General features: G+C 37.3%; 1 protein-coding gene across 2 annotated transcripts in view; it reads left to right on the forward strand.

Moving 5' to 3' along the window:
* The first annotated feature begins 1,032 nt into the window (after positions 1–1,032).
* Positions 1,033–20,526, forward strand: part of timeless (timeless circadian clock) — a 30,737-nt gene continuing 11,243 nt past the window's right edge. The window contains exons 1-24 of one of the 2 annotated variants that reach the window (XM_034314397.2): positions 1,033–1,341; positions 1,512–1,646; positions 3,538–3,691; positions 4,224–4,338; positions 4,425–4,487; positions 4,713–4,814; positions 6,890–7,045; positions 7,253–7,386; positions 8,897–8,984; positions 9,808–9,984; positions 10,583–10,800; positions 10,896–10,999; positions 11,633–11,802; positions 13,091–13,213; positions 14,147–14,298; positions 14,950–15,047; positions 15,294–15,417; positions 15,811–16,012; positions 17,134–17,273; positions 17,734–17,819; positions 18,472–18,592; positions 19,277–19,359; positions 19,976–20,124; positions 20,220–20,445. In XM_034314397.2, the coding sequence (XP_034170288.2) occupies positions 1,565–1,646; positions 3,538–3,691; positions 4,224–4,338; positions 4,425–4,487; positions 4,713–4,814; positions 6,890–7,045; positions 7,253–7,386; positions 8,897–8,984; positions 9,808–9,984; positions 10,583–10,800; positions 10,896–10,999; positions 11,633–11,802; positions 13,091–13,213; positions 14,147–14,298; positions 14,950–15,047; positions 15,294–15,417; positions 15,811–16,012; positions 17,134–17,273; positions 17,734–17,819; positions 18,472–18,592; positions 19,277–19,359; positions 19,976–20,124; positions 20,220–20,445 (3,067 nt within the window). In that variant the 5' untranslated portion in view covers positions 1,033–1,341; positions 1,512–1,564. The remainder of the gene's footprint in view (positions 1,342–1,511; positions 1,647–3,537; positions 3,692–4,223; positions 4,339–4,424; positions 4,488–4,712; positions 4,815–6,889; positions 7,046–7,252; positions 7,387–8,896; positions 8,985–9,807; positions 9,985–10,582; positions 10,801–10,895; positions 11,000–11,632; positions 11,803–13,090; positions 13,214–14,146; positions 14,299–14,949; positions 15,048–15,293; positions 15,418–15,810; positions 16,013–17,133; positions 17,274–17,733; positions 17,820–18,471; positions 18,593–19,276; positions 19,360–19,975; positions 20,125–20,219; positions 20,446–20,526) is intronic. The other variant, XM_026932900.3, reaches the window with a different exon arrangement.

The raw sequence follows: 20,526 nt of genomic DNA on the forward strand, positions 1-20,526 counted from the left end.
CAAGGAACTATTTAACTGTATTGCAATAAACATTACTACCATACTTTTTACAGTGTGTTCAGAATGTAAGTTCAGTCAGTAAAGATTTTACATAAGCTCAGGGAAACTGAAGTCATTTGTACTACCAATTACTTTGCCCAATTAATCCACCAACATTCCCTAGTTCACTGGAAGCCCGGATCAGTTGAATTTCCTTTAAAAAAAAAAAAGATCTGAAGAAACCAGTAAGCTCAAAAAGATAAAGTAATGAGTAATGACACATTGACCATACAACTAACTAAGAAACACAAAGAGAGCCTGTGGCTTCGTACCTACAGCCAAATCACAGCCGTGCCAATATTCAGTATAACTGCACTCTTGCTTGTACAATGTTGCTTAAACATAACACAACAGTTAAAAGACAGATTTCTTTATTAATCTGATTAAAATTCACAACACACTCCAGGCTTGATTTCCTTTTCCTACCTCTGAGTAACCAGGATGGTAAACAGGATGGCAACATGAATACGGGATTTTGAATATTTGAAAAATGAATTGTTGAACCTGAACAGTGAAAAAAGCTTCATTATAGATGCTTGACTTTCTTCTTGACTTTTTCACATAGAACAATGTATATGAATACAGATGTTTGGTTTTCAACCTAATATATTAAATTCAGTTGTCTTTAATTTTCATTATTATGAATTTAATTGTGTATAATTTTCAATTTTAAGAATTTGATGTCTTTTAAAATTTAAATATTTTTTTAACTTCAAATCTTTTTCACTTTTTTGCTTCCATAGTTTTATATGTACTGTATTTTTGTGTAACATATACACATATATAATATGTATATATTTTTTATCATAATAATGCAAAGATCAACCTGGATATATACAAATATAAAATATAATAAAATTCAGTTCTCTATCATAAATAATAAACCCAAATAATACAGTTTGAATTCACAGTAGTCTGTACTATATATGTAATGTATAAAATTAGACATTTTACATATTATGGATGACGGGCCCTTTAAAACTGCGTCACTTCCGGGTAGCCTGTAGAACGCGCGCGCGTGTATAATATACAGTTTTGCGCGCGAGATATTCTGTAAGCTCGACCTGTTTGTCAGCTAAGCTACGGAAGGGTTATGGCGCTACAAATAACTAATAATTGTCCTTAAAAATTCGGCGGTGCCTCAGAAGTAAACGTTATAAACAAAAAGGAAGGCTGTTCTTTAGAGATATAGTGTTTAAAAGTTAGTTCGTTTTACTGAGCCACTTGTCTGAGGTAAGTTGTAATTCAGAGCTAAATGCTAACTCTGTATTCAGCGAGGCTGCGGTTCTGCTCAACTAGCAGGTGTGCTAATAACAGTCGTTTTTTAAGAGTTGTATTTATGCTCTTGTTCTGTTAAGTCAGTACATTTAACTTAGCGTGCATAAGTATGAGTGTCATTTACTCTACAGAGAAACAGTGATGGTTTTGAAGTCATGCGCTGTGGTTTGTGTTGTGGATGCTCTGCCTCGCAGCTTGAGCCTGACTTTCCCCGGGTGAAGCGCAGTGCTGTGCGGATCTGTGCACGATGAACTGTGAGCTGTTGGCCACATGCAGTGCTCTCGGGTATTTGGAGGGGGATAAATACCACAAAGAGCCTGACTGCTTGGGTGAGTCACATTTTGGAGCATTCATTTATGGGATGAAATTAGTCTCCAAATGCATGCACAATCATTCATGAACTTGATAAATATTGCAAATGCATCTTACTATCCACAAACAAATGCCTTACAATCTGAGTCTGCAAAATTCAGAATTAAATGAATGTGCAAATAGAGAGATATTTGTGAGTACAAATGTTCTCTTTTATACTAATGTATCATAATTTGCGCGTGCAACAGGTAAGATGTGTATTTGTGGATCACGTGACACGCTGGACTTCATTGACATCTTCTTTGAGTCCATTCTGTTCGGTTCATTTGGATTTTGAGACCTTCTTTCCGCAGGTTCAGCACTGCACGATCCACACACAACTGTGCCTAGGAAAAGCAGCTCAGTGGCATTCTCAGTGTTACGGAGTTGGTGGCACCTGCCTACTTGTGATTGATTTGAGAACAAGTGCTACTGGACGTTTTTGGCATCCTTCCAAAGACCCTCAGAAGCATCTAGTAAAAGCACTGGGGCTTATTCAGTGGTAGCTGTTTGTGTGGGTCGTGCGGTGCTGAAACCACGGAAAGAAAGTCTCAAAATCCAAATGAACCGAACAGGATCGACTCAAAGAAGATGTCAGTGATCCACAAATGCACATCTTACTCGTTGTATGCACAGGTTATGATGCATTGATATAAAAGAGAACGATTGTATTCACAAATTCTGTTTCTGTTTGTACAAATTGCTGCACATTCATTTAATTCTGAATTTCACAGACTCAAATTGTAAGGCTTGTGGGTAGTAAGATGCATTTGCAACATTTATCATGGATAACTGTGCATGCGTTTGTTCATAATTTTGAGACTAATTTCATCCCATGTTAAATCACATAATGACTTCCATGACAATCCATAGCAACTTCCTTAAAAGCTATACTTATCATATGTTTTCCTTGGAACACTCGGTATTAAAGAATATAACGATAAGGTTTGCACTGATCCCATTTTCGATTTTCGAGACAATCCTGATATCAAAGCTTTGAATATCGCAGATATCCGACACTGACGTGATCTCAATACCTTTATAGTAATTAATATGCCCCTCTGCAGTTTTGACAAGCATCACAAGTTTAATGGCAAGACAGTTTTCTGTCTTCTCATGCATGATCTGTGAAATGTCAGTCTATGTCATGGCTTAATAAAATAAAATACTCAGAAAAGTCAGACCACAAAACAGCAAATCCAATTAAATTCCAGTCCAGTGTTACATGATATGTGATTGCTGCATCTCAATTAATCATGCAGTAATGCATGATAGTAAAGCAACTATACAGTCTAAAAGGACAGAATATCAGGAACATGCAAAAGAACCACATTAAAATGACATGTCACTGACTTTCCCCATCCTCCTAGCATTGAAAGATGAAATGTGAAAATACGTGCATAGAAAGTATTTTTAGTTTTTATCAAATGTTTAACAACTCTTAAAAGCTCTGAAGCACATCACTGGTTTTGTAACGATAAAGTTGGCTTCTGATGAGGACTGAAGACAGTTAGATTCATCTGAAAGCAGTTTCAATCTGAATTTGACACATTATGTCCTAAAATTGAGGCTATAAGCAACAGTGACACTGTGCTTTCATAAATGGTTTATGATCGTGGCATTCTCCAGAACTCAGGCATTATTAAAAAAAAAAAAACAGCCGAATGAGGTAAATGTAACTTCCATCCAACTCAATCTGGCAGTGATATATAAAATTACTCTTCTCTATGGGAGTTTATGCAAATGCCTTGAAATATAAGTGAAAAATATTTTGGACATGTTTTTGCTAATTTTTGACTAACCTATGGTCTACATACAAAATCATTTCACTGCTTTATTTGTTTCTCAACCATGTGACCTCTCCCTTAGAGAGTGTAAAAGACCTGATTCGCTACCTGAGGCATGAGGATGAGACAAGGGACGTCAGACAGCAGCTGGGAGCTGGCCAGATCCTCCAGAATGACCTTTTACCTATCATAACACAGCATGGACAGGACAAGCCTCTGTTTGATGCCTGCATCAGGTATATTTGCCAAACCTGAGATTAGGGGATGGTGATATAGTGAAATGATCAGAATATGAAATGTCATATGTGCAATGTTGCATCAAAGATCTGACATGAACTTGGGGGTTGGGGAACTGAACAGGAGGCTAGAGGGGTGTCAAGTCCTAGTAGGATTAGTATATATTTTTACAGATGATTCATATGACCTGTAGATATGACATATTAGGGGAAAAAAACACTACATTTACCGTCATACTCTCTCTTCACTTGCAAATCACTACACATTCATTTAATTCTGAATTTCACAGACTCAAATTGTAAGGCTTTTGGATAGTAAGATGCATTTGCAACATTTATCATGGATATCTGTGCATGCATTCGTTCATAATTTTGAGACTAATTTCATCCCATATTATATGTTAAACTAAAGGCAGTTTAAGAGCACTTGATGTGTCTGAATGAAAGTCAATTTAAAATATGGTACCAAGTATGGAACCAGATTAGCCTGCTGAGAAAGTTTTAATATAAACCTGCTTACATTTGGTTACAGGCTCATGGTGAACTTGACCCAGCCTGCACTTCTCTGCTTTGGAAAAATCCCAAGTGACGCCACATTCCGACACCATTTCCTTCAAGTGGTGACTTATCTACAAGGATATAAGGAGGTAAGCCTAATTTCAGTAAAGAGCTCTAAATTAAAGGGTGATTATTTTAGTAGATATGAATGTTTATTAATCTGTTCTGCTTCTAGGCGTTTGCCAATGAGAAAGTGTTTACAGTCCTGAGTGAGACGCTGTATAATCTGCTGCAGCTGGTGAGTGTTGCTGAATGCAACCCAATATGGCCAGTTAACGCTGGCCTCATGTAAGTGAAGGCATCAGCAATTTTCCATCAACCACATAGAATTTATGTAGAATGAATGTTGGTGAAAAAAAGTAGGCTAGTTACTGGTTTTGAATGTACAAGAGAAAAATATCCATACTGCCCTATGTCTTGCTCTATCTCATTTCTTTTCTCTTCTTGTTTCCTGCTCTATCAGGATTGGGAACAGAGACAGGAGGAAGATAACTTGCTGATTGAGAGAATTTTGCTGCTTATCAGGAATGTGCTGCATGTCCCTGCTGACCCCACTGAGGAAAAGGTTAGAGTTAATGTGATTCAACTTGTTCTTGAAACTTTTGTATGTCTATAAGGCTGTATATACACTATATGGCCAAAATTCTGTAGACACCTGACCATAACACCCATATGTGGACCTTCCTCCAAACTGTTGCCGCACAGTTGGAAACAATTGTCCAGAATATCTCTATGCCTTAACATTACAATTTCCCTTCACTGGAACTAGGAGCCCCTACATGTTCCAGCATGACAACCCCTCTGTGGACAAAGTGGGCTCCATGAAGAATTCATCGTTTACCAAGGCAGAACTCAAATGCAGTGTTTCCCAAATAATATATTTCACAGACCCCCCTCCCCATCTATCCACATGGAGAAAAAAAAAAAAAAAAAAACACTCTTTGGTGAGTACAAAGATGGCACTGTTTGTCAGAGCACTTAATCTTTCTGGGTTTTTCAAAGAAGAGCTCCAACGCCTGTGCATATGGGACTGCCTCTGGTGCTGGTCTTTATTGATATACGCAGACATCCAGCCAAGTGTTAATTCTTACACAAATATGTTTCATACCATGCTGGGTGAGATACAGCCAATTCTTGAACTGTGGGATTTTAAGCCAGTCAGCACTCCATCCTGAGTTGTGATACTTGGAATCAGAAAATTATGCATTGGTATTATAGCATTTAAATGGTGGAGTTCTCCTTGCTCTGTCATACTGTGTCTCTCTCTGTGAATGGGATGCTTGGAACGATACTGCTTGGTCACCTGCACCTGCCTGTATCACACTGGTACCTGCTGCTTCTACCAAACTGGAACCTGCTGCTGTTGCCTTTCCCGCAGCACTCTCACTACTTACAGCTTCACTGACTGACTGGAATTGGGAACAAGCTTGAATCTTAGTTTGGTGTCTGCATTTCGTTTCAGTGTTGACTGCAGTTGTAACTCCACATCAAATTAACTGACGCGTAATTATTGAGGCTTATGCATTTATTTATTGCCATTTCACACTAAATGCTAATGTTGGCTAAGTTACCTGTGGCACTGTCTCTCTTCCTCATTCTCATGCCGTATTCTCTTAAAATATTTTTGAATACTCATATCTGCTGAGTAAACGCATGAAAAATTAGTAGTCTAACCTAAAATTAGTCTGTGTCTTTCTACCTGCCATAGCCCCAAAAGAAAACAACTTTGGTGCATGTCGTGCATGTGCATGTTATGTGTGTTGAAAACACTGTCTTGTAGCGACCAATGCAGCATTGCCACTTTCTTTCATAGAATATGAAGCTACTACCAAAGTCAAAACAATTACACAATAAGGAGGGAAAAAAAGGAGTTGCCTTACCTGGTCCGTGCTACTAAAATATCCACTGTGTCCGTGTATTCTAACGTAATACTGGAGAATCTCTCTCTCTGTCTCTCTCTCTCTCCCTCTCTGTGTTTCTCTGCAGCGCTTGTGCGATTGTCAGTAGACCTTTCTTATGATAGCAGAACAAACAGGCATGGGAGGGGTAGCGCGAGGGGAGATTGTCCACTGGTTTATCGATCGCAAATGGCGTTGCTCTCTCAGACAGATAAAGAAAATAAAAATAGAAAATGCAAAAATGGGTCACCAGATATACCTGGGCGGCCCACCCAAGTAAAGTCTATGTGTGGGAAACTAAAGTGGCCTGCACTGGGCCCTGACCTCAACCCCACTGAACACTTTTGGAATGAACTGGAACACCAACTTTGTGCCAAGACTTCTTGACGGACATCAGCTCAACCTCTGCTCAACCTCTTGTGTTCTTATGGCTGAATGGGCACAAATCCCCACAGCCACACTCCAAAATTTAGTGGAATGACTTCTCAGATGAGTTTAGGCTGTTATATGAGCAAAGGGGGGACCAAGTCCATATTAATGCCCATGGGTTTGTGAAGGGATCTTCAGTGGTCAGGTGTCCACATCCCTTCCAGTTTTCTTTGTTAATTCAGTGTGTTGAAATTAAACCTGTAATGATTGTCATTTAGTAGAAACATAAACAGTCAGTTCAAATTATTATCCCAGTTATTACACTTTAAATTGTTGTATCCTAATCCTCTGGCTTGATTACTACCCCATGCAGAATGTGGATGATGATGCCAGTGTACATGACAAGCTGCTGTGGGCGATCCATATGAGCGGGATGGATGACCTGCTGAAGTTCCTGGCCAGTGCACAAAGTGAACAGCTGTGGAGCATGCATGTGCTGGAGATCATCTCGCTCATGTTTAGAGATCAGGTTAGTGTTGTTAGTCGATTTAGTGTGCCAACTTGGTGTCCAGCTCTAAGATTGTTTATTGAATATTTGTTTTACTGAACCAAAGAATGTATGCTTTTGGAAGTTTTAAACTTTTCTGAATATATTTTGTTCTTTACTGCATGTTCTATTACACATTATAATGCTGTTTTGTGTTTGTCCTCTGTGTATCTTCTTTGCTCTCTATAGACTCCTGAGCTGCTGGTGAGTGCAGGACAGAGCCGCTCCACACAGGAGAAACAGAAAGACACACAAGAGCTAGAAGTTCTCAGACAGAAAGAGCAGGCAGAGAAACGGACCCGCACGCTACAGAGAGGAACCAGGTAAATTAGGATGTTTTGATTGAAATTATATTTTGCATCACATAAGCAATAAAATTATGGATTCTCCAGACAATATAGTGCCCTATGTTCAAACTGTAAGCAATTTGGGATTTACCCAAACACAGATAACTTCTGGAATGCAGTAATTTGAGCTCAATTGTCGGCTTCACTTTGTAATGACAATTCTTGATCAAAGAAAGCATCAGTCTGTTGATGTTTCCCTGAATTATTGCCAATGCAATACAATATATGTGTGTGTGTGTGTCCGTGTATAATATAAAATGTTTTTTGTTTTGTTTTGTTTTTTTTACACCAAATGAAATGTGTTGCTGCTTTAGGAAATCTGTTCGTAGTCAGAACAGAAAACACAAATGTATAATGTTGAGTGACATGCAAGGTGAACATCTACAAACTTTATTTTTAGTTTGTGCCTATTTTACTTTAGTCATGGAATAAGTACTGAAATGGGTACAACTCTTAAAAATAGCTTGTGTTTTTTCAAATGCATGGCTGATCTCAGTTCATTTGCCCCATCATCAGTTTACACTATTGATACAGCGCTGCTGCCTACTAGATACTGCAGTAACAAACATGCTTTATGGTTAATTGTAAAACTTCAGTGTTTTAAAGTGGTTTTGTGAACGATAATTCAAGTACTCTTTCAAACATACACTAACTGAACACTTTATTAGGAGCACTATACTAATACTGGGTAGGGCTTCCCTTTGCTCTCAAAACGGCCTCAATTCTTCATGGCATAGATTCCACAAAATGGTGGAAACATTCCTTTGAGATTCTGGTCCTTGTTGACATGATTGCATCACGAAATTCCTGCAGATTTTTCAGGTGCACTTTCATGCTGTGAATCTCTTGTTCTACCACATCCCAAAGGTGTCCTATTGGATTCAGATCCAGTGACTGGGAAGACCACTGAAGAACAGTGAGCCCATTGTCACGTTCACAAATCCAGTTTGAGACGACTTTTGCTTTGTGACATGGTTCATTATCATGCTAACAAGGCAGGTTGGGTCCATGGATTCATGCCGTTGGTGCCAAATTCTCAGCAGAAATCGGGATTCATCAGACCAGGCTGCATTTTTTTCTGTCTTCAGCTGTATAGTTTTGGTGAGCCTGTGACCACTGCAGCCTCAGCTTTCTGTTCTTGGCTGATGGAAGTGGAACCTGACATGGCTTTCTGCTGTTGTAGTCTCAAGGTTTGACATGCTGTGCATACTGAGATGCTTTTCTGCTCACCAAAAATGTACAGTGTGGTTATGAGAGTTACTGTAGCCTTTCTGTCACCTCAGTGAGTGTATCTAAAATATTTATGCAAAATATGCGTGAAGGCAGCAGTTTTCCCTCGAAGGGCTAATGAAGAACATTATAGTGTGGTGAAAAACATACAAGGAATTTACATTTGCTCACCTCTGCTTACATACACTTCTGTGCTGACACGCTGATTGCTGAGCTTTTGTGAATCTCATGAAGAGTCATGTTCCCTCTGTCTCAGGCACTCACGTTTTCGAGGCTCATATGTAGTCCAGGGATTAAAGTCTATTGGTGAGAAGGATGTCATTTTCCACCAAGGACTCCACAATGTGAGTAAATAACAATAAATATAAAGGAGTTGTTTGACCATATAATGAAATTTACGCAATAATCTTCTTTCTCCCAACTGTAGTTAACTAGCCAATACATATAAGAAATAGCTAATAGCTACCAGTTTATCATTGTGTAAACATGTCTTTATTACACACTCACTATAATTGTACATTATTATTGTATTTATTTAGTGTATATGGTATTTATTATTATTATATACATATTGCAGTCATGGATTTTAGGTGAAACTCAAAGTTGTATTACTCGCATGTTTACTACATTGTAACTACTTTTTAGTTTGGCACATTGTAGTCAGGTTTCCCACACAGTAATAGGGATTCTGTATAATAAAGTGTGTAACAGGTGAGATTTGGGGTGTGAGCTGTTTTGAATTATGAAAAACATTCATAATTTATATATTTCATTTTCTTTTTTTAAACTCATTTCTTTCTGCTTTACTGAAATAAATATTGAAAGGAAGAATAAGACAGCATTTATTGCCACATATACAAAAAAAAAAAAAAATTTAATTTTTAATTTGTCATTTTGATGTGAACAGTTACTTCTCCATAGTCTTTTTCAGTGAAAGTGAAACAGAAGGAGCAGCAAGCATGAAACTAAAACTTAAAAAAATCCTTTGGGTTTTTTCAGTGAGAATATTGTATGGGCTTTGGTTAGCATTTCTAACGGTTATGATCTTTAACTAATAAACATGGTTGCAACAGAAACAAAAATGTGTGTAGGATGTGAGAAGAAAAAAATTCACCAAGTATACGTATTATTTTCTTAACCCTAGTGTTTTCCTTTTTCCTCTCTCAGTTTAAGAACTATTCTCATGACTCTGGGAAGGCTGTGAGGCGTGTGCCCAAGCGTAAACAGACGGCTCGAGACACTGAGACCCAGCGCCGCTCTGTCCTGAACGTGCGGATCTTCCTGCGCGAATTCTGCATAGACTTTCTGGAGAACTGCTACAATAGACTTATGTACCTTGTCAAGGTGGCCACCGTTTCCATCCAAATAAAACTTGCTATCCTTTTTGTCTTGAAGTGAAGTACTGAAGTGAAAAGAAGAATGTTGTTTGCTATGAAAAATCTATTATTGAAACATTATAGACAGGAGAAATGTGACTAAACACTTCAGAGCCCAGTTTCGCAAAAGCATGGTAAAGCTTAGATCATCTAAACTGGTAGGGAGAGCGTATAATGTGACTCTCGTTCTACCATTTAGCAAAGATCTTTATGCTGCAAGAGTTTTAGGAAACTCAGCCCACATAAATTGGGACTAATGTTCCTAGTTAGCTAACCATATAAACCCCTGTTTTTTATTATTATTATTATAATACCAGCACATTATTACTTATGTTTGTTCTTTCATTATTTATTCAGCAGAATTGAGGTTTTTTTTTTTTTTGTTTGTTTTTTTTTTTGTTTTTTTTTTAAAATCTAATTGTTGTTCTGTTCAGCACTCATTCTGCCAAGTACACAAGTTTGTTTGACTACTGTCCTATGAAGGACATTTCTCTGTGAGACCTTTGATTCTGACTGTTTTCTCCTTGCCTGTCTCCTTTCTTTTTCCTTTGTACCTCTTTCTTTAGGAGTCATTAATTCGTGAACAGGGCCAGCAGCATGATGAGACTTATTACCTGTGGAGTCTGAACTTCTTCATGGCCTTTAACCGCGGCAATGGCTGCAGGCCTGAGCTGGTCTCTGAGACACTCTCCATCCGTACTTTCCACTTCATAGAGAAGAACATCACCAACTACTATGAGATGATGCTCACTGACCGCAAAGAGGCTACATCATGGTCTCGCAGGTCAGAATGAACACACTGTTCCTGCTCCATCACTTTTTAACGTTTAAATAAATTAGGTCAATTTTATTTATAATTAATATATTTTTATCTTTCAGGATGCATTTGGCTTTGAAGGCCTATCAAGAACTCTTGATGACTTTAAATGAAATGGATCGCTCTAAAGATGAGAACATCCGCCAGAGTGCAAATGTTATAAAGAGTAAGAAACCATAAATGTTAAAACAGAACATTTTAATGACTTTTAAAAGCCCTTTCAAGTGCATATTGTCAAGCACAACTTGGTTAGAAACAAGAAACAACTTGCTTTCACTGCATACCTTAAATCAATGTACTAGCCATGCTAGCTAATGATTACCATTTCAGTAGCATATTTTGCAACATGCAGGATAAATCTGTGTATCTACTTCTCGTGGTTTGTCATACTTACCAGTAACAGTAGTGTGTCTGAGCCAATTCTGCTACATATCTGCTTTCATGCGGAAAGAGAGACGTTAATGTCCAGTGATATAAATAATTTTATCATGATTAGGTGCTTGGACAGAATAATTAACGTCTGACAGGACAGCTACAGAGCAGTGCCTGGTGTATACACAGCGTTTCTTCTCCAGAGCTGTGTGTCTTTCTGGCATGTTAAGAATGTTTGGCTACTTTTTCATGATTTCCGCTTGCCATATATTGCTAGGTTTTATGTTATATCAGCAGGTGAGGTAGAGCAGTCAGGAAAAATAAGTTACTTCCTAATTTTCGCATGGTTCATTGTGTTACTGCAAAGTCCATTTTATGTAACTATATTATTTTGAGTCTCTAATAATCCTACCTTCGCTGCTTACAGGTAATATCTTCTATCTGATGGAGTTCAGGGAGATTTTCCTCACCCTCTTGCGGAAATTTGATGAGAGAATGCAGCCACGCTCCTTTCTGCGTGATCTGGTAGAATCCACGCATCTGTTTTTGCGAATGCTCGAACGTTTCTGCAAGGGCCGAAACAATCTGCTTGTGCAGGTGAGTACAATGAGGGTGGTAAATTCAGGGTGGTAAACTCAGTGGAAATCTCATCGTCCTATTGGCAGTTGAGAGGAATTTCAGAGTGGATAAAATTATCTGCCTTTTGTGGTTATTTCAAAAGAGCTGGGTTGTCATGCAGATACTTATTTCAACTTAATCTCCTGGCAATTAGTTGACATGAGAACTTTAATACTAATATGTATTAGTATACACAACAATTTTAAAATATTCCCAAATGAGTTCCTTTGTGCTTCTGTGTTTGTTGGTCTTCATGAAGGAGCTGTGGCCTCCGTTCTTGACAGTTCTAGTAAAAGAGGTCCATTTTGCAAAGCCAACACATTTTTTTAGTTTAAATCAAACTATTTTCACAGTACTGAATCTTGGCTGTACTGTGTTGACAGCTTTAAATGTATCTTTTATTGGTTCGTTGATGGCTTTACAAGCTATGTATTGTCTCAGATGCATGTACAAATGCAAATGAATGCATTTGTAAAAACTAGGGGTGTACTCACGATACTGGCTTCATGATTTTGAGCCGATTCTCAGAATATTCTGAACAAAATTTGAATGAAGCAAATTATGACTGAAAAGATTCTTTTGTTTTTTAAATTTCTGAAACAAAAACAATGCAAAACAATGTACATTTCTGTTTGTATAAAACTAAATAAATCAAAGAAAACTGTGAACAGAGGTTTAATATGTACTATGTAATATGTACAAAATGTATTACAGGTTCACCATATCTTAAAAATACATAAATTTATAATTTTGATTTTGACTGAATAAACAAGGTCTTTGGCCTGGGGAAAATGATTGACTGAAACATTGACTGAGCAGAAACAGAACTCCAGTGTCAGCTAAAATGCCAGATTTTCGTGTCCTTTGGTTTGAAGTGCTCTTTTTAACTATTATAACGTGGTCGTGTAACTGTATAATGTATAACACGTGTTGGTCATTGCACTCCACAGCTATTGGGCTACTGGATTTCACAAGTGCAGATCTCGCAGGCTCTCTGTGAAAGAATGCAGTCATGTGAGAGCTCTGCTCTCTCTATATTTTTAATTCTGTGTGCCAATTGTGTGTTTGAACACCTCTGGCTAAATCAAAATCAATCTCTGGTGTACAAACAGTGCGACTGCATTACATGCATAATTAACAGAATGCTGATTTCAGCTATGCACATTGTCACATTTTTGCATAGCAAAGCATTCTGTATCACTACACCCCTAGTAAAAACTGACTTGTTGCAGTTACTCATATTCTGTTTTCTCTCTCTCTCTTTTAGAAAAAGAAGACAAAAAGGAAAAAGAAGAAAAAGAATTTAACTGAACATGTAGAGAATACTCCAGAAGCACTGGAGGAAACATGGCAAATCGTGTCTCAGGAGCTCAGGGCCTCTGGCTTTCAGGTATGTCTTTTAAGCTTTGCTTCGTTTCTAAGTGTTAAAGTAGGGTGAACAAGTTTGTATTTAAATGAATGGGATAATGGACCATGATTGCTGATTCCTCTCTAGACATTAAGGTATATTTATTTATTTATTTATTTAAATTAAAAATTCTTCAAACTCACAGATAAACTTGGTTTTATAAGGTTCTTATCTTCTATCCAGTCAATGATCATGCAAGATGAACATGTGAGGAATGCAACATAGGCAGCCTTGCCTGGTCAATGTTCATGTTTTATTTACACTCTGATGGAAAAGAACAGACTTAAAGCCTCATTATAGCATGCTGGAGGAGAGCGTAACTTTTAGCTGCTGATGTTCTACATATACTCCGTGAGAGGTACAGGTACAGTACAGGTCTACTGTACTCACTCCTTTTACAATGTATACATGTTCTGGCATCTTACGCACAGCAGAAAGCTAATGTTGGGGATAACATGAGCATTAAATATTACTCATAAGTGATGTGCTTAATAAAGGGAGGTGTAGAAAGTCAGTTAGCAAACTTGTAAGACTGTTTAGTGTTTGCACAGAAACATGAATTGTTTAGGAACAACTTCAGTTAAAAGGCATTATCTTGTATTTTAGCTCTTAGAGAATACAGTGAGAAAAATAAAACCTATTGAAAAGCCTATATGATTATAATGTAGTCTTAATAGGCCCAAAATCTCTCTACTCAGCTATATCATTTATTAGAGATAAAGAAATTGCTTACTAAGAAACAGTTAGATAGAGCCTTATAAAACCAAACAGTATTTGATCTTACATAATAATTCTAATGGTATTTAGTGGATAAAATTTGGTGTATTTTATATTTAACTGAGTGAATTTCTGAGTGAATTCTGCATGCCCAAACATTCAATTATAACGGATTAAATAAAAAATTTACATATGCAGTTATCAGAAGCTCTGCGAGAAGGTGCTGTGCCCTTTGATGCTACTTCTGAGGTTCCTGTTACTGAGCAGCGGACTGAAGCCATGATTCGTATTCAAGATGCTTTGCTCGCCCGCACTGGGCCAGAAGCACTCGGGTTACTACGGGCTGCACGGTAAACCATGCCACTATCTAAATGACATCATTAAACCTGAGATTTTTTGGCCTGAGCTGCGAAATAAGACGATCTACTAAAAGTTTCTATCACAATTTTGTATTGTGTGTAACATGGACGATGTCCATGTTGGTCAGATTGTGTCTATGCAAGTGCACATGCACAGGTTTTGTGCTGATTCTGTAAACTAGCTAGTGCCTATTTAGCAAGCAAAATAGTAAAGAAAATGTTGCATAGTGGCATTTACCCTAAATCCAGAAATGGTGAATTTGGATTTTCCCTCTGGATGACAGTTCTGATTGTTGTGTTCTTGAAAATTAAAATTTTTGTCCAGTGAACAGAATATTTCTTTTCAAAGAAATCTGCTAAATAAATGTATGCTCCCAAAGTGACTCCACATTAAAAATGCAGCAGGCAGTTTTAATTCTGCGTCACATTCTCTTTGTTCTTCAGTAAGTTTATTGGCAGAGTACAAAGAGACTTTAGAGTTGTGTACATTATGTATTTTGTAAGACGTTATTGATTAATTTATGCATTTATTGACCATGTAAACATACTCCTTGATTACTGACCCATTTTTCTCGTACTCATGCTCTCTATTTGTGTATTGCCCGCTGAATACCTCCTTTACCCCTTTACTCGTATTCTCAGTGAGGTGTGGCCAGAGGGAGACGTGTTTGGTTCTGCTGAGGTAGAACCTGAAGAAGAGCTTGATCTTCTGAAGCAGATTCTCTTCGCTGAACTTCCCAGTAAGCTAATCACTAAATAAACTGTATCATCATTTCAAATCAGCCGGTACAGATAGAATACACAGAATGGTCTAGTAAAAGTTCCTGAAAAGCTTGTGTGGTGAAGTATGCACTTTGTGAAATTAAATATATATTTGATCTGGGACATAAACAGTAATTGGCTCTAACCTTACTAATTAATAAAATAAATTGTTCAGAAATAGCTATATTGAGCCTGCTGAATGTCTGTTCCTTTGTGTTATTCAGGACCAGCTCAGGCAGAGCCTGCAATGGACGAGGATGATGAAGGGGCAGAACTAGATGAGGAAGAAGAACTGGAGACTGTGCGCGTATCTGAAACGGAGTTCAGCTTTTTGGATTTTATCAAGAGGTGAGTGCAGACGCATTCGGAATTAAAGTTCTCAGTCACCATCAGTTCTGAATTTTGCCAAAAGTTATGCCTTTTTTTTTGTTTTTTTTTTTCTCCCCCCAAACTAAAGGACCATGCATGTGATTTGTGGAAAACTCATCTCTGCTTTTAAACACCAGATATGAATTTGTGAATTTTTGGTGTGCTTAGTTTAACGACAGCCTTATTGATTTCCATGATGTTTGGCACATAGAAGAGCAATAGGCAAGGTTAATATTTCCGTTTCAGTCAGTTTACTCAGTATAACACTTACATAATGAAAATACAGGGCTACACTTGCTCATAACTTGTTCTTAACTGCCATAATAATAATAATAATATGAATTTAGAAAGTACTTTTTTTTTTCTCACCAGGTTTGCAAGCCCAAACGTTGTTCAGCCATATTTGGTGTTGCTGCGCTCCTACTCAAAAAACACACCACATACCAACCACTGCATTGCCCGCATGCTTTACCGTATTGCTGTGGACCTGAAGATGGATGCTTTGCTTTTCCAGCTTTCTGTCTTCCACCTCTTCAATAAAATCTTCACTGACCCTGCTGCCTCAGCCTATAAGGTGGTTTACTCTAGAAATGCCTAATATATTTATCATATTTTACACCTTTACATATAACTTTACATTTACCTCATTTGGCTTTATCCAAAGCGACTTACGATTGTGACAGGATACAAATAAACAGTTGAGGGTTAAGGGTCTTGCTCAAGTGGCAGCTTGGTCGTGCCAGGATTTGAAATCATGACTTTCTGATCAGTAGCCCAGTGCCTTAACCACTGAATTTCTGTATGCCTAGCAAAAATCAGTCAGTGGCAATGTTTACATGCATGTCAGTATTCTGATATTGTTATTAGTATTGAGTCATGTAAATGCCACAATCCCATTGCCCGATTCAGATTTAGACAATATTCTGATTCCCCAAATACTGATTCCCACCCCTGGAATATGCCTGTTTTAATCAGAAATTTGTTGCATGTAAACACCTTATTCAGAAAACCCACTGGCACAATTCCCAGTCCGCAAGGAATTGTTGGTGCTAACAGATGCTTAGCTGTAGGCTAGGTATTTAGGAATGGCAACTCGGGCATGCTTACAACAACCATGCATACAGGAGCCTGTGGATCCGATGCCTGTATGCATATAAACCTAGTATTCGGAATATGGCTGCAACCCGAACATAGACCTTAAATGGAATTTGATGTGCATTTAAATGTAGCCAATATGCAGCTGTCTTGTATAAACTGCAATAATGTTTTTTTTTTTAAATAGTGTTGAACTCTGAAAGCTTGTCATTCATTTAATAAGGTTTGTGTTTGTCAGATCACTGCCACTAAAGTTTTCACTGTGGGATTATTGTTAACACAAAGCTAACCCTACTCTGACTGGCCTATCAAAAAAAGCAACAAAAGAGTCTATTAAAATGAGCCTAATGCATAAACTGTATACTTAATTTTCTGTAGAATAGGTCAAAGGACCTGCTAGAGGGCAAAAAAATGTCTTAAAGTCCACAAAAGTATGGTAAAATACTTTACAGGTCTGAATATTCTTTTAAATCATGGAGCCAGCTGATGGGGAGCTACTGAATCCAGAATTATCTTTGCTTAATCTACTTTGTGAAATGGTAGTAATAAGAAGTGTCCTTTCATGTGTCTCTCTCCTCTGTTTTCTCTCCTTTTTGACAGGAGCTGGTTACGTTTGCCAAGTATGTTGTGAACCGGTTCTTCTCTCTCACTGCCCAGAATAGCAAAGCCTTCATCGAGCTACTTTTCTGGAAGAATGTTGGCACTGTGAGACAGATGACTGAGGGCTACAGTGCAGATGAGTGAGTGTGTGTTTTTATGGATTTGTCCTCATCGGTATACAAACTGAACATTCGTAAATCTTTACTCTGTGTAGACCTGCCTTTTTTGCCTGTAATATTCAAAAAAAACTTTATTTCTTAGCATCATTTGACAAGACAAAGGAAAGGATCTCTCAAGCTGTTAGTACTACCTGAAAAAGCTAGTTTATTTTGATAATTTTTGCAAATGCTATTTTATGGCAGATAAGAAATGTTTGTAGAACATTTTGAAGACTGCTTTTGCTGATTATTGATAAGTGGTCTGAACTTTATTTGGACTCTTTTGGCATTTGTATTCCTTTACATAGCTTAAATTCTTATTTTACAAAGTAGTAAGTAATGTTGTATTAAATTATCTCAGTTTCTGTGTCTGTGAATATGACTGTTATTATGAATATGATTGCATAAAGAAATATAGCTTTTTTTTTCTTCTTTATATCAGTGATGGTGCTCAGAAAAAAGCCAAATGGACAGCAGAGGATGAAGAGGAGCTTCGACGGGTATATGAAGAATATAAGGATTCTGGAGGTGAGACTCCTTTTTCTTAATTAAATTACAAACATATTTGTTTTCCCCCCTCTCTATTATGTGCTATGTATTGCACAGCAAAATACCATATATAGTAGGAGCCAAATGTTGTCTGTTTATTTTTATTGTAAATAAATGCAAATAGTAAAAGCAACTGGTAGATAAAGTGACCTGCAACTCTGCCTTTATAAGGGCTCAGCTTTAATTAGCAGGTTCTGATGGTAAAATTGGTTGTTGTTATGGTTCTACAAATTTCTTGAAAAAGACAAATCACGCTGATAAAGCAGCAATAATGCTTATCTAAAATTGCGTTTATACAAGTGATGCTATTTTATAAAAGCAAACCTACAGTAGGCTGCTAGGGGGTGATGATCCTTTATAGAAAGTAATTTTGTGGGTTGAAGAGACAGAGTTTAAATTTACTCCTGTTTAGTGCTATAACAGTTAATAATATATAAACTGGGTCTAATGTAAAGTTATAGAGTTATTAAAAAAGCCTTGATTTAATATGTAGTTCATGGTAAAACTGTAAATAACATTATTGCTGTCTTTAATATTTAGAATTTGTAGCTCCTTAAAATCAGTGTCAATGCCAGTTTTCATATTGGGTCTTTGTTTTTCTGTGTTTATTCTTTGTTCATCTGTGTTTCAGTTCCTGACATTGTGGAGACCCTTCTGCCATTGCTCAGCACAGACCGCACCAGACGACAGGTTGTGATCCAAATGGTGTCTATGGGTTTGGTGGACAGCGTAAAGGACCTGAAGAAAGACAGGTATTTGGGCTTTGACCAGCTCATTCTGACAGAATAAAATATCTGTGTGGTAGTTTAGTTATAGACATCCCAACCTGATGCATTATGTGACAGACGTGACACAGTAACAGTACACGTGACTGCATCTATTACCAGGTTCAGTTATAACATTGCAGTGAGGTTGATTTGATGGTACTATTTTTACTGAGAATGCTTGTTTGATTAAACACAGAAAGTCACTTGCTCATGAGTTGTTACTTTTCAGACTTTTCAAGAACTACAGACAAGATTTTTACTGGTTGAAAGAAAAAAATAACCACTTCATTGATATTTGCTTAAAATATAGTTTGTCTTCAGATTAAACCAGTCCAGCATAATATCAGTGACTTGTATATTAAAAAAAAAAAAAAAAGTCAATATTCTGACATGTTTGTTTTATCACATTCATTTGGTCGTATTTAGAAGGTGTGCATGTCTAGACAACTTAGTTTGTCCTTTTTTCATTTTTCTCAGTTCATTGCTGCTCATATGAGTAATGTCATGTTAGGAAGTGCAGCTCATAAATTTAATTAATGCGCTCGATGAAATGATCAGACAGTCTTCTTCAAAATAGAGTTGATTGCATGAAGACAATTCATTAAAATGAAGACTATGTGATTGGTTGGCCTTGATTAACCACTTTCTCATCTTCTGTCTTTTATAAAGAAAAGGTACTCGTATTGTGCTCTGGACTGAGGAGCAGGAACAGGAGCTGCAGATGCTCTTTGAGGAATACAAGGATTCTGATGGCAAGTTATGAGCTCTTTTACTGTTTCCCCTAAGCTCAATCAGTTAACCCATATTAGCCAGTAAGTTAGTTTTCAAGTCTAATTTTAATTTAGTTTTGCACTGGAGGTCTAAGGCCAATGTTGCCAACAGATAAGGAGAGTTTTTAGGTACCAGTTTAGCACTGTGGTAACTGCATAGCTAAATCATCCTCAAGCCTCTTTTTGAAGTTGTTCAATATCTCAGACTTGATGTATGTGGTTTCTGACACTGACACACTGCTGTAAAACTAAAACATCCTTAAACAAAAGAATGTTAAAAGGAATTAAACATTGAACCTGGAATCAGTGCATTTTGTTAGCCTGTTTGAGATTACTTAACAGCTTGATTTGTGTTTAGATTTACGCATGCCATTTGCACTGTTCTAAACTATAAGCTTCGCTTACTTTCTAGCTACCTTAGCCTTGTAGTTCCAATGAAAAACTAAAGGAACAAACTTCCAACACCAAGAAAGTGTTGGAATAAAGTGAACCATTGGGGAACCATTGGAATAAAGGCGCAAATTTTAATTTTGAAAAAACTATCCAATTTTATTTTTTTATTTTTAAAATAAATTAAATATTTTTATTTTTTCAATAGATGTGCTGGGAAATATACTGAAGCGCCTGACTGCTAAACGCTCAAGAGCACGAGTCATGGATAAAATCATCAGCATGGGCCTGGTTTCTGAGCGCAAAGATCTATATAAGAAACGACAACGTGGTGCTGCTGGGAAAAGCCGGGGAATGGTAGAATCCAAACTAAATTGTTTTTATATTGATCCATATTTCTCCTTATCCACCTGCTTCTAGATAGGATTAACATATTCTTATCATTATGACAGACTGAGGAGGACTTTTTTGCTGACCTGAGTGGAGAACCCAGAGATGATATGATTCACATGGATGAGGAAGAAAATGAAGAATTGGAGGAAGAAGATGATGATGATGATGAAGAAGAAGAAAAAGAAGAGATTAGACCTGTCCGAGAAAGGAAAGTCAACAGGCGAGAGAGTGTTTTGGAAAAAAACCTCAGTGTGGGATCTATGGCTCAGAGCTTACGGGGAGAAGGTGAATACCAATAATGAGGAAAAAAGAACTGTTTGTAATAGGTAAATTTAGTCATCATGACAGTTTGATTTACACTCTGGT

Source organism: Pangasianodon hypophthalmus, chromosome 20 (assembly GCF_027358585.1).
Source record: "Pangasianodon hypophthalmus isolate fPanHyp1 chromosome 20, fPanHyp1.pri, whole genome shotgun sequence".
NCBI lineage: Eukaryota > Metazoa > Chordata > Actinopteri > Siluriformes > Pangasiidae > Pangasianodon > Pangasianodon hypophthalmus.